Below are 14,040 nucleotides of genomic sequence, written 5' to 3'. Positions count from 1 at the left end.
TAGAGTGACCTAAAGAGAGAGAGAGAAAGACTTGAATATTTAAATAAATATATATGATATTAGATAAAAATGTATTTGATAAAACCTTGTCTTGTTTCATCCTTCAGCCTGTGACGGAGTCGGGTTCGGCTCTCTGATGAACACCCTGGCTGTGAACGCCTCCAACATCGAATCCTTCAGGAACTGCACCAAAATCAATGGAGGTGTCTCGCTCATCGAAACCTCCTTCACCGGGTCCAATTCTGAATTATTACTTTCTTTTACTATTAATATTATAGATTAAATAATCCCATTGAACAAATTCAGCAGCAATTTGGCTTCAGCGTTGTGTCTGAAACCAAACGTTCATATCAGCGTTGGTGTCAGTATTTGAAAGTTGTTTTAATTGACTCTTCCAGAGATGCTCATTATAAAATCCCCCCCATGGACCCTGTGAAGCTGGAGTACTTCAGGACAGTGAAGGAAATCACCGGTAGGTCAAGGGCCACTTTTTGTCACCAGCAGTGCTGTGGTAAACTTTATTTAGCTCCACATTAGTCACTATGTTGAAACAATTAACACAGTGCTTCTAATCAACCCTCTGCTCTTACCTGTGTCCTCCAGGTTATCTGCTGATCCAGTCGTGGCCGGAGAACCTGACCTCTCTGTCTGTGTTCGAGAACCTGGAGATCATCAGAGGGAGAACGACGCGCTCGTGAGTCTCAGTAACTGTTCGTTATTACAAAAAAAATAATTTAGACCAATAGTCTTGATATTTAGATGTTTTCAATGTTTGATTTTCTTTTTATCTTAACATGCAAGTGCAAACAAATTCAACTGTATTCTTTCAGTCACTGTCTTTTTTTAGACCTTTTTAAAATGTGTTTTTTTAACTGATCATCAGTGTCATTCAAGCTCATTTACAGAGAGAAACAAAGAACGGGTCAAAACTTTCTCTGTTGAAAAATCCTGAAAAATCTTTCACACTTCAGTAATGGAATTCCTCAAGGTTCAATCCTGGGTCCTTTATTGTTCTTTATATATTTACTGCCCTGAGATCAGATAATCATGAAACATCATCTATGACACACATGTGTCATATGTTACTATCAGAGTAGCCAACCTAAAGTGTTGGACTTCAAACTGAAATCGTTTCTCTCTAGTCAACACAGTTTGGCAGTGGTGAAAGCGAAGCACCTCCGCTGGCTGGGTCTGCGCTCCCTGAAGGAGGTGAGCGCTGGGAGGGTGGCCTTGAAAGACAATCTCCAGCTCTGCTACAATCGACGCGAACAGTGGACCCGCCTCTTCAGATCCAGTGACCAGACCATCAACATGCGGGACAATTCTGCCCCCAGTGTCTGTGGTGAGTTTCTGAATGTGTGTTGAGTTCACCTCTGTGTCGAGTGAAAGCGGAGGAATAAGAAAATCTTTTTCTCCCTCTCTCAAAGAACAACAGAATCGAACCTGTGATGATGAGTGTACAGATGGGGGCTGCTGGGGTCCAGGTCCAACCATGTGCGCCTCCTGTCGACAGTTTGACCGCAAGCGGCGCTGTGTGGCCTTTTGTAACCTGCTGCAGGGGTGAGAAAGCAGAACCAGGCTCAACAGCACATCAACAGCATGTCTGTGAACCGCAGCAGATCACGACCATGTTACTTATTATACTCACAAGTAGCATTCTGCCACTAGGGGTCTCTCCCTCAGAACAATAACTACAGACAGAGTTAGTTGACTGTAGCAATGTGGGATGATGGGAGTTGTAGTCTTCTCCTGGTTAGATTCCTCCAGTGTTGATGGTTCAGGAGGTTTTTATCTGAATTCTCCTCAGACGTCTCCTCCTCCAAAACAAACAGCTGATTCACTCCAGTAAAAACAGTGGATAAAGCAGCTTCCTGTTAAACTCAGTGTTTCTCTGACTCGTCTCTGATTGGCTGTGAGTCGAGCTGCTGCTAACGTTTGCTCAGCTTGTTTCTCTGAAAACTTCAGATCCAGACGTCCGATGACTAAAATCCTTCAACTGCTTCAAATATAGAGTAAAAAACCACCAAGATGTAAGAAAGTGTAAAAATGTGACTTCAAACTGGATAAAAAGTCACTTTTGACTCTTCTGACAAACACAAAGAATGAAACGTTACTTTGATTAAAACCACAGATTTTGAAAATATCATGTAAATATAATTTAGAACAGATAGAACACAGGTGATTGTGTTGATGATTTTGTGCTTTAATGTCACAAAAATGAAATATTCACCTGAAGGATTAAAAGATTGTGCACTAGGGGGCAGATCGGAGCCAAACTGTCACATTCATTTTATGATTAACGCAAAGGGAACAGAATTTAATTGTGAGCATTAACATTCAACACATTTGACATATTTCCCACTGGAGGCGTCCGTCCTGAGTCTCTGTTTCTCCTCAGTGAGCCCAGAGAGGTGGAGGTGAACGGCAGCTGTGTCGAGTGTCATCCAGAGTGTCTGCTGACACCCAGGACTCCAGCCTGTCATGGACCGGTCAGTACTTACTTTCTGCTGACAAGTCTCTGCTCACAGTTTGACTGTCATCAAGACTAGCAAATATCTATATAAATACAGACCATTTACTATAACATGCAATCAAAAAGAATAATAAACCTGATAAATGTGTGCAGGAAAACAGTGATGAAGATAAAATGATAACATCTTAAAAGATGAGGAACTAACTAAAAAAATAATAAAATATTAAAAGAGAGAGAGGAGGTGTTTCAGAATCAGAAATAAAAGGAAAACAAATCCAGAGAAAATAAAGGAAATACCAAAAAACAGAATTATAGATAAATCAGATTTATGAATAATACAATTTAAAAGATGACAAATGTTTCAAGTTAGATCTTTAAAATGATTATTCATTAGAAATTTGATAACTTTATATTTTAAAACACATGAGAAGACATTGAGCAAATTGTTCCACCTACAGGGTCCCGACCAGTGTTCCCAGTGCGCCCATGCCCAGGACGGCCCTCACTGCGTGACACGATGCCCCCATGGTGTCCCGGGGGACGGAGACACGCTGGTCTGGAAATACGCCGACGACACGGGCCAGTGTCAGGCCTGTCACCAGAACTGCACCGAGGGGTGAGACGCTCGTCTGCAGATCTGACTGACAACACGTGAAGAGAACGACTGATGATTGTGTGTCTGTGTCCGCAGGTGTTCAGGACCGGGTCTGTCAGGATGTACAGGGTGAGACTGAGTTCATCATGGGTCGATGAGAGTTGATCAAATGTGACATTATGTCCTGGTTTGCATGACAACAGTAAATCTGAATCAGTGGGACCAGGTCAAGTTCACACTGTAACAAATCAATCAATCAATCAAATTTTATTTGTATAGCCCATATTCACAAGTCCCAGTTTGTCGCAGAGGCTTTAACAAGGTGAGACGTCCTCTGTCCTTAACCCTCAACAAGAGTCAAACTACTAAAACCTTTAACAGGTAAAGAAGGTAGAAACCTCAGAGACACATGTGAGGATCCGTCTCCCAGGACGGACACAAGTGAACAGATGTCACGTGGAACAGAGAACATCAGAGAGATCAGAGTATTTACAGCTTTGATTAGAATAAACACTTTGTAGCTGAAGGTCAATGAACTGATGGATTATTGTCAGTAATGGTCGAGTATCTGAGGAGAAATATTATATATCAAGCAGTCTTGTTGTGATCATAGTCCACGGTCAGGATCCACCACGATCAGGATTCACCATCGTCCACAATCATGATCCACTGCCACCATCAGCTGCCACCTCGATCGTGGTCCACCACTATCAGATGCCAACACGATACAGAATCCACCATTACGATCACGATCTCTGATACGCGGTCCACAGATCATAATCCACGATGTGGATCTGCGGACGATAAGGCAAAGGGACTCCGGGGAAGAAGTCAAGTCAGTAACATGTATTGATGAGATATTAGTTTCTTTGATGTGATGAGGATGGAGAAGAGGAAGGAGAAGCTGGAAAGAGAAGCTCCATGTGTCATGTGTCCCCCGACCTTCTAGACCAGTGGTTCTCAAAGTGGGGGGCGCGAACACTCTCCAGGGGGGGCGCGATGTCACAGACGGAGAAAAAAAAAAAAAAACGACCGCCGACCTGTCACTGGTTAGTGAAAGCTCCCTCAGTGGCGAAATGCAAAGGGCTGGACTGACACAAATCAAATACTGTTTCGTTCCTGATCCATCAATCAAAAGAGGAGTGTTATCATTTGAACGCGAGTTGCACGTACGCTTCCGAGTATAAAAGTAACCGCAGGCATGGTCAGCGCTCACCCTCACTGAGACGACACCCTGCAGAGTTTGTGTGATTGCTCTTGTTTCCTCTATCATTCAGATATTCATTGCTTTATAAACAGTCTTTTTAAAGACTCACTCCTTCCTTAGTAATACCTTCCTGCACTTGCAGTAGGCCTATTCGTAGCCTAATCTAAGGAGTAATTTGCTCCACAGTCTTTTTAGAAAGCTCGTAGCCCCAAGAGCTAGCCTTCTAGCTAGCTAACTTCTTCCAACTGCAGCTAGCCCTTTTCTCCTTAACACCTACCTTTACATCTTCAATCATCCACCGTGTTGCAACAAATAAAACACCAGCACTTGAATACTATTCTGTGCTGTCCCTGTCTACATTGTGTACTGTTCGTTTTGTTAGGAACCATTGCCTAGCACAGCCTTATTCATTATTTGTGTGCAAGTCGCTCACAGCCACACATACAAACACACTCACAAGACCACGATGTTGCAATTAGAACTTTATTAACTTCACACACACTGTATCAGCAAACAAACACAAATGAACCTTAGTGTAAGTTCAGTCAGGAAGACTTAAACCTGCATACTGATCAGCTGATTGTGGGCGGTCCTAAACATCAGGAACGCCCACAGGAGGACTTAACCTGCATACTGATCAGCTGATCATGGGCGTTCCTAAATATCCAATCAGGTCTGCGCGGTCTCTTTCAGCCAGTCATTCAGCAGCTGTCAAACTTTAAAAATCCCTTCTCCTCTCTTCCGCAGTCAGCCGTCTTTCAGTGACTCTCATAACCCCTCCTCCACCCCAATCTCCTCCAGTCTTGAGAGAATTTCATCACCTCTTCCGGATCCCGACCTCAACTGATCGTATGTACTGTTTAAATCCCACATCGTTTTGACAGCGATCATGGACCATGATGAGGATCCCAATAGTATCAGTGGATCATGACAACGGATCGTGGACCATGGTGGCAGCTGATTGCAGATTAAAAAATCTACAGACTGCCTAAACAATATACCTATTACTCGTGGCATCCATTGCACTTCTGTCCGTCCTGGGAGAGGGATCCCTCGCATGCGGCTCTTCCTGAGGTTTCTACGTTTTCCCCGTCAAAAGGGGTTTTGTAGTTTTTCCTTACTCTTGTGAGGGTTAAGGGCAGACGATGTCACACTTAGGGAAGTCCAATAGGACTATGCTCATAATATGGGCCATCCAAACAATCTATTGACTGATCAACCACCACCAGTGTCTAGACCCCGGGGGGTATTCCTGTTTGATGTTCTGCTCCACCCCCTTCTAATCCTGATGACATCACACAGGGGTCTAAAATGCCAAAGACTATAAATATTCACTTTACTTGTGTACGTTTGTCAAAATAAACATCGTTAAATTGTGAATCAAGTCTCTCCTGATTGAACTATGGACAAGTTTCTGATTCGTAAAAGTCAGGCAACCGATGTGCCAGTTGCGAAGAAGCCAAAGCTTCGCAAATATGACGAGAGCTATTTGCAGTTTGGTTTCACCGTCACTGGCACGACTGAGCAACGTCCTCAGTGTGTTTTGTGTGCCGAGGTGCTGGTAAATGACAGCATGAAGCCATGCAAATTAAAAAGGCACCTCGACACCAAACACCCTGACTTGAAAGAGAAGCCTGTGGACTTCTTTAAACGTAAACGTGATGGCCTCCAGCAACAACAAACCACCATCTCCAAGCATAGAACTGTCTCCAAGCAGTGTCTGGAGGCATCGTATGTAGTTGCTCATAGAATTGCTAAGCTTGGCAAACCCCATACAATTGCAGAAACACTGATTTTGCCGGCCACGCAAGACATGTGTAGAATAATGATAGGAGAGAGTGCAGCTGCTAAACTCAGTGCAATACCTATGTCAAATGACACTGTGTCACGCCGAATATCAGAAATGTCTAGTGATATCAAAGAGCAACTAATATACTACATTCAAATCAGTCCTTACTATGCACTGCAGCTGGACGAATCCACTGACATCGCTGGACAGGCCCAGCTTCTCACTTACGTCAGGTATGTGCGGGAAAAGGAAATTGAGGAGGACATCCTGTTTTGCCGGCCTCTTCAGACCCATACAACAGGGGAGGCAATCTTTAATGTCCTTGACTCGTTCATCCAAGACAGTGGTTTGGGCTGGGGAAAGTGTATTGGCCTCTGCACAGATGGAGCGCGGTCGATGACAGGGCGTGAGCGTGGCCTCGTAGCTCGCGTCCAGCAAGTTGCTCCACTTGTGCAATGGACACACTGCATGGTCCATCGCGAGGCACTTGCTGCCAAGAAAATGCCACCGCTCTTCGAGTCAGTGCTTCACCAGGCCGTGAAAATAATTAACCATATTAAAGCTCGTCCACTTAACTCCCGTTTGTTTGGGGTCCTCTGCCAGGAGATGGGGTCAGGGCACGAACAGCTGTTGCTGCACACTGAAGTTCGCTGGCTCTCCAGGGGGCGGGTGTTACAATGGCTGTATTAGCTGCGAGAGGAGGTAATGTTGTTTTTGACTGAAAGTCAAACAGATCTGGCGAAGCACCTGGATGATGCCATGTGGCTTGCCTCTCTCTCCTATTTGGTGGATATTTTTGACCGGCTGAATGGCCTTAACCTGTCTTTGCAAGGCCGCGAATCTAACGTTCCGCTCCTCGCTGATAGAGTGAATGCCTTCACGCAAAAAATTGCTCTCTGGCATGGTCGCATCAGTTCTGGAAACTGCGACATGTTTCCCAGCCTTGCAGACTTCATTGCCGATGCACGTGGCACTGATTTCTCCTCTCTCCTCCAATCAGCTGCTGATAACCTTTCAGCGCTGAAGAATCAGTCTGGGTCCTATTTCAAAGAGGACTACCGTTCATTCGCCTGGGTTCGGGATCCATTTCTCTGCTCAGCAGACGAGCTGTCAATAAACATGCAAGAGCAGCTTATTGAGCTGAAGAGTGACAGTAGACTGAAGCATCTGTTTACCACCTACCCTCTTTCGTCATTCTGGGTAGCAATGATGCCGGAATACCCTCAGCTTTGCGACATAGCCTTAAAAATGATCCTCCTTTTCGCGTCGACTTATTTGTGCGAGGCAGGCTTTTCAAGACTGACTGCGCTCAAAACTAAATATCGCAACCGCGCACAGATCGAGGATGACCTGAGGATATGTTTGTCCAACATTGCCCCAAGATTTGAGGACCTTTGCAAGGCAAAGCAGGCTCATGTCTCACATTGACAGACCTGCAAGATTTTTTTTTAAAGATCACAAGAGGCCCATAATAATAACAGTATCCTAATGATAGCAATAATAACACTTAACCAACTACCCCTAACCAGCTTTGGGGGGGCCCAGCTTGCAAAGGTTTGAGAACCCCTGTTCTAGACCTATAGCAGCAGAACTAAGAGCAGGTCTAAGACAAACCTGGACCGGCTCTAACTATAAGCTTTATCGTAAAGGAAGGTTTTAAGTCTACTCTTAAAGGTACAGATGGAGTCTGCCTCCCGAACTGAAAGTGGGAGATGATTCCACAGGAGAGGAGCTTGATGCTGAAGCTCTGGCTCCTCCTCTCCTATTCTGGGAGCGCAGTGCTCTAGTGGTGATAAGGTACTATCAGCTCTTTGAGGTATAATGGTGCCATATTATTAAGGGCCTTGTAGGTGAGGAAAAAATATCATGATATAAAGGATTTATAGAATATAGAGGTAAATACACATCTACAGTCAAGTGTGTGTGTGTGTGTGTCCTTACAGTGCTACTGGTCACTCCATGTTGGCGGTGGGAGTGGTTGGCGGACTCTTTGTCGCTGTTATAGTGCCATTGGTCATCTTTGTGTTGCTACGGCGACAACGAATCAGGAGGAAGAGGACTCTGCGGCGCCTCCTGCAGGAGAGAGAGGTGAGAGGCTGGCGTTCATTTTCTGTTTCGTATCGTTCAAACAGGTTGTTTATCTACTTTAAGACTCTATTTTGTTTTTATTTCTATTTATTTCATGTTTTATTTACTAGATTTAGTTTTTAGATGTAATCTGTCCATTTGTCCATCTATTCGTTTATTCCTCCATCCCTCCCTCCTGTGATGTCATCATGATTGACTGTGGTTCAGCTGGTGGAGCCGTTGACTCCGAGTGGTGAAGCTCCCAACCAGGCGCTGCTGAGAATCCTGAAGGAGACGGAGTTTAAAAAGGTTCGGGTCCTCGGCTCCGGGGCCTTTGGCACTGTCTTCAAGGTGACGACATGTGACACACACACACGGTCACGTGACGATATGTCTGCTGCACTAAACATGGATAAAAGAAAATTCTGTGTTTTAGGGTCTGTGGATTCCTGAGGGAGAGAACGTGAAGATCCCAGTTGCCATCAAAGTTCTGAGAGAAGCAACATCACCTAAAGCCAACCAAGAAATCCTGGATGTGAGACTCCTCCTCCTTCTTCTTCTCCCTCCTGTTGAGCCACGCTCTCAAAATCTGTGTTCAAAATAACTGTTCAACTATTTTTGCATTTTAGTATTTTGTTTCTTGGAAAAAAAACAAATCACATTTTCCGACGATGTTGTTCTTTGCCTCGAATTCAGTTTGGATATAAATCAATTTCCGTTCGAGATCAGTACTTCTGCTTCACCTCTTGACGAAGAGATTCAAAGAGACCAATTATTCATCTGAGTGAACAAATTAAATAATTCCAGATTACAAAACTCAGACTCTTTAGTTCAGTCTGAAGCTGAACATCAGGTGTGAAAGGTTCCTCAGATCAGAAGAGGTGTTCTGGGTCTGGATCAAACTGAACCATGGTTCTGTTCCAGAGTGAAAACACTTTGTTGGACAGTTTGGACTTTTGGACCAATCACAGGAAGTAGAGACAGAATTAAACAGTAGAAGAAGAAGAAGAAGAAGAAGAAGAAGAAGAAGAAGAAGAAGAAGAAGAAGCAGCTGCAGTCTTCACCTCCGACGATAAAATGTTTGAACCACGAGGACGTTCATTTGGTGCATTTGAACTAGTGGAGTACTGTAGTACTTTGGAGTACTGTAGTAATGTGGAGTACTGTGGAGTACTGTGGAGTACTGTGGAGTACTGTGGTAATGTGGAGTACTGGAGAACTGGAGTACTGGAGTACTGTGGAGTACTGAAGTACTGTAGTACTGTGGAGTACTGTGCCTAAAGTTGCTGATGCTAGACGCCGTCTACAAACCAATCAGAGTCAAGTACAAGTAGACTCCGCTCACATAGGTGATGACGACAGGATGGACGCTTGTCAGACTAAATTCTTTTGTCCCTGAATTACAATGTGAAACCAAAACTAACAGATCAAATGAAATTATGAAACAAACACATGAAGCTGGTTTAGACTAAATTCAGAGAATTCATTTCTGAATAAAAGATTTGAGAAATCTCCAGATGTCTGAGCTCTCTTCTCCAGTTGTCACTTTCAGGACATCCTTCACTGATTATAGACATGTTTCCAACACTTAGGTGTGTGTGTGTGTGTGTATGTGTGTGTGTGTGTGTGTGTGTAGGAGGCGTATGTCATGGCGAGTGTGGATCACCCTCATGTGTGTCGTCTGCTGGGAATCTGTCTGACGTCGTCGGTACAGCTGGTAACACAGCTGATGCCGTACGGCTGCTTGCTGGACTACGTCCGACACCACAGGGACCACGTGGGGGCCAGGTGGCTGCTGAACTGGTGCGTCCAGATCGCCAAGGTGAGAGCACGTAATCTCACAGATCAGAGACATCAGCTCCTTAAACCTGCTGCTAGTGTGTGTTGAGACTTTGTTAATCTGTTGAATCTCTGTCTTGAGTCTCATTTGTTTAAATGCTGGGAAAATTCACACTCCAAGGTCGGGGGGGGGGGGGGGGGTAACTGAAGTTTTCCCATTTTCCCACACTTTTGAATTAAGCCTGGGGGGGGTTAGCTCCATATGTAAGCTAATTAAATCAACATGTTTTCAGGAAGACAGTAGAATCAGTGTGATGTGGGGTTTGTTTTTATGTCTCTGGTGAGACCTCGTAGCCAGAGGCATCATGTTTTCAGGTTTTCAGTCTGTAGTAAATCCTGTTGTTGTGTTGATGTGTTCAGTTCCATCAGCATCTGTTGGACTTGTGTCCTGGGAGAGGATCCTCACATGGGACTGAGCTTTATTCACTCATCACAAAGTTTCTATTTGACTCTTGTTGAGTGAAGAACAGAGGAAGTTGATCCTTGTTAACATCTATGAGACAAACTGGGATTTATGGGCAGTACAAATAAGATTTGATAGATTTCTCACTCTTGTGAACATGATATCTAAAGAACCTCTTGAGGGAATTTCTTAAAGTTTGGTTCCTAACCCTGAGTAGATTTGGTCAATATTGATCTAATGTGAGTCTGGATGATACAGTATATAGAGGACTGATCCTTGTGTGTGTGTGTGTGTGTGTGTGTGTGTGTGTGTACACAGGGGATGAGCTACCTGGAGGATCGACACCTGGTGCATCGAGACCTGGCGGCGAGGAACGTCCTGCTGAAAACTCCTAACCACGTCAAAATCACTGACTTCGGCCTGGCCAAGTTACTGACGGCTGATGAGAAGGAGTACCATGCTGATGGGGGAAAGGTGTGTGTGTCTGGTCTTCATCTCTTCATGCTACCTGTTTGTCACACTCTGTGACCTGTGACCTTTATCCCCACCCTGTAACACACCTCATGATTGTCCCTCGACACCCCCTGTAGGTTCCAATTAAGTGGATGGCGTTGGAGTCGATCCTCCAGTGGACGTACACACATCAGAGTGACGTGTGGAGCTACGGTGAGTCAAACCTGCGTCCAGACGTTTAAACAGCAGCTGATCAGACAACTGAGCCATAATGAAATTTTGTTCTGAAGGCAGAACTGCACAGAGCGATCTTCTGTCAGATTTAACAGGGGATGTTCTGTCGTCTGCAGGTGTGACTGTGTGGGAGCTGATGACCTTCGGCTACAAACCGTACGACGGAATCCCAGCACGCGATATCGCCACTGTGCTGGAGAGAGGAGAGCGGCTGCCTCAGCCTCCCATCTGCACCATTGACGTCTACACGATCATGGTCAAATGTGAGAGAAAATATCTGCGCTGAAGGTGGCACTAGACTTAAAGTCAGAGGATTTTAGTCGATAGAGAAGATTCATGTTTGCTCGCTGTTGTCAGGTTGGATGATCGAGCCGTCGAGTCGTCCCAGGTTCAGAGAACTGACAGTGGAGTTTTCTAAAATGGCCAGAGATCCATCCAGATACCTGGTGATACAGGTGAACATGTGTGTGTGTGTGTGTGTGTGTGTGTGTGTGTGTTGGACTTTCGTTATGGAACATTCTGGTTTATAACAATTGAAGATATTTTGTTTTATAGTTCTTAAATCATTTCTATCAGTCACTATATCTCACACATCAACCAGCATTTTTAAATTCACTAGATTTGTATTTGGATCAAATCACACACTAATAAATATCAGTCTGATTATTTTCATTCTGAATTATTCTCAGATTGTCAGAGAATAATTAATAATGAAATTTATAAAATTTAAATTATTATAAATATTAAAACTAACCTTTCATCTCAAAATGTTCAAGAAAGAGATAAAAAAAAATCTCACCCTGCTAACTAACTATCTAACTAACTAACTAACATACACAATTAAATGTAACTAAAATAAACACAAACTAAACTAAACTAACTAACCTGCTGTGACTGGTTGCCAGGGCGACCTTCCCAGTCCGTCAGACAGCAGGTTTTACTCTCGTCTGTTGAGCTCAGACGACACTGACGACGTGGTGGATGCTGACGAATACTTGCTGCCTAGTAAAGGACTGGGTAACCATGACAACCAGCACTGTAACACCACGGTAAATACACACACACACACACATATATCTGTACGTCTGTACACACACACACACACACACACACACATTTTCACTGTCTCTGTTTATGTCAGAACGGTCGACCAATCAGAGAGAACAGCGTCGCTCTGCGTTACATCACTGATCCGACGCACAACTCGCTGGATAAAGACGACTTCACTGTTCACGGTACGAACACAATAGAATCATAAAAACAACAACTTTACAGGAAATTAAAAAACATCATATTCCAATAATGACACAAAATCAATGTAAAATTAATGTTTGCTGAGTGAATGAAAATGTTTATTTCTTTAACACTTTAACGAGCAGGAAACAGCAACATGAATAAATGATCAATTATTTTGTCTGATCACACAAATGAGTGTGTGTTTTTTCTCTAGAGTACATGAACCAGAGCGTGAGTGGAACCAGCTGCAGCAGCCGACTGTCTGAGGCGTTGAATCCAAACTACGAGGATCTGAGTTTGGGCTTGGGCGCCTCCTCACTTCCTCCTCACTTCCTGTTCAGTCGAGTTCCAGAGGGACCAGAATACCTGAACGCCACTCGAAACTCGATCCCCCTGGCTGCTTGGAACAGCCTTGACAACCCGGACTACCAGGCCGACTTCCTGCCGCAGGACAACTCCTCTTCTTTCGCCGCTGATGGTGCATTCCTCCCGGCGGCCGAGAACCTGGAGTACCTGGGTCTGGGAGCTGCACTGCACGCTCCTGCCCGCTAGAGGGCAGCAACCTGCAAGCTGAAGCTGTAAGTTTAGTGGAAACAGAACATGGCTTCCTGTGATTCAGACCGACTCAATTTAATTTAAACACTGACTCACCATGTTCGCACTGAGAGTTGTAGATACACTGGAACTCAACCTCTGCATACTGCGTGTTGCTCAACGGCACGCTAACAGGGAGCACCATGAAACCAAACAACATCAGCTGCTGTCGAGACAGTTTCCCACAGATACTCGTCCATCTGTCTAATGTCTTTTCTAATGTTAACTAATGTATTCTGTCTGCGTCTCAGTGAAAATCCATAGTTAAGTGACGAAGAGACACAAAAACATTACATTTCTGAGATTCGTCAACTTCCTGTCTCAGTATTTGCTTCTTTATTGATACTGAAAACACGATGGAAATGAAATTATCATTATTTCAGGTTTGAAAATGTACAGGAACTAATTATTGTGTATTATTATTGAAAATGGGAAATAGAATTTTTAAAAGAATTAAAATTGACAGAAAATGACATGATCTGTGGCGTATAACTGACGAGTGACCGTAAGAGAACAGTGATGCCCCCAGCTGGTGGTGTGCAGCTCTTTTGCAGATTTTTATGCAAATAAAAAAAACAATCTATCTTCTTCTTCTTTGTTCGGTTTATTGGCGGGTGGCAACAACGTCAAGGTGCATTACCGCCACCTACTGTATCTCTCATTACCCCACATGACAAATGCCACAAAAGCACTCGCTTGAGCACTTCCTCTTCCTCCTTTTCCCTGCTCACCCTGAACTGCATGATTCATACTTGATATTTCATAGCTTCTCCTTTTTCTTCTTCGGTCTAATGTTGGAGTGTGAATCATAGTTATCAAGTTCATATTAAATTATTTTGTCCAATCCTGTCTTCCTCAAATAATGGAGAATACTCTTCCAAAGGTAAATACAATTTGACTTCTTCTTCTTTGTTCGAATGCTATTCCAAGTCACATTAGACATTTTTAAATAACTTCAAGTAGGTGACTGTAAATAAAGATCAAAGACTATAAATAAAGACGACTCGTCTCCACTTCCTCCAAAAGTCAAGCTAAAATATCTCAGATACAAAGGCTGCCATCTTGTGGTTGATGACATTATTACAGTCTGTAAAGTACAGTCCGAGTCTGTGCAGTAGTGATCCTGACGTCTCCTCCTGTTTTTATATCA

At 43.8% G+C, this 14,040-nt stretch overlaps 1 protein-coding gene across 4 annotated transcripts in view; it reads left to right on the top strand.

Moving 5' to 3' along the window:
• Positions 1-13,478, top strand: part of LOC117753648 (melanoma receptor tyrosine-protein kinase-like) — a 33,817-nt gene extending 20,339 nt beyond the window's left edge. For all 4 annotated transcript variants that reach the window (XM_034571847.1, XM_034571850.1, XM_034571851.1 and 1 more), the window contains 19 exons: positions 108-234; positions 399-472; positions 604-694; positions 1,143-1,342; positions 1,428-1,560; positions 2,399-2,489; positions 2,932-3,089; positions 3,165-3,197; positions 8,008-8,152; positions 8,360-8,482; positions 8,568-8,666; positions 9,768-9,953; positions 10,692-10,847; positions 10,964-11,039; positions 11,177-11,323; positions 11,418-11,515; positions 11,966-12,109; positions 12,202-12,295; positions 12,511-13,478. In XM_034571847.1, coding sequence (XP_034427738.1) covers positions 108-234; positions 399-472; positions 604-694; positions 1,143-1,342; positions 1,428-1,560; positions 2,399-2,489; positions 2,932-3,089; positions 3,165-3,197; positions 8,008-8,152; positions 8,360-8,482; positions 8,568-8,666; positions 9,768-9,953; positions 10,692-10,847; positions 10,964-11,039; positions 11,177-11,323; positions 11,418-11,515; positions 11,966-12,109; positions 12,202-12,295; positions 12,511-12,848 — 2,513 coding nt within the window. In that variant the 3' untranslated portion in view covers positions 12,849-13,478. The remainder of the gene's footprint in view (positions 1-107; positions 235-398; positions 473-603; positions 695-1,142; positions 1,343-1,427; positions 1,561-2,398; positions 2,490-2,931; positions 3,090-3,164; positions 3,198-8,007; positions 8,153-8,359; positions 8,483-8,567; positions 8,667-9,767; positions 9,954-10,691; positions 10,848-10,963; positions 11,040-11,176; positions 11,324-11,417; positions 11,516-11,965; positions 12,110-12,201; positions 12,296-12,510) is intronic.
• Positions 13,479-14,040: the final 562 nt, after the last annotated feature.

Source organism: Hippoglossus hippoglossus, chromosome 20, assembly GCF_009819705.1.
Source record: "Hippoglossus hippoglossus isolate fHipHip1 chromosome 20, fHipHip1.pri, whole genome shotgun sequence".
In the NCBI taxonomy this organism is placed as follows: Eukaryota; Metazoa; Chordata; class Actinopteri; order Pleuronectiformes; family Pleuronectidae; genus Hippoglossus; species Hippoglossus hippoglossus.
This window is presented reverse-complemented; position numbering and strand designations above follow the sequence as displayed.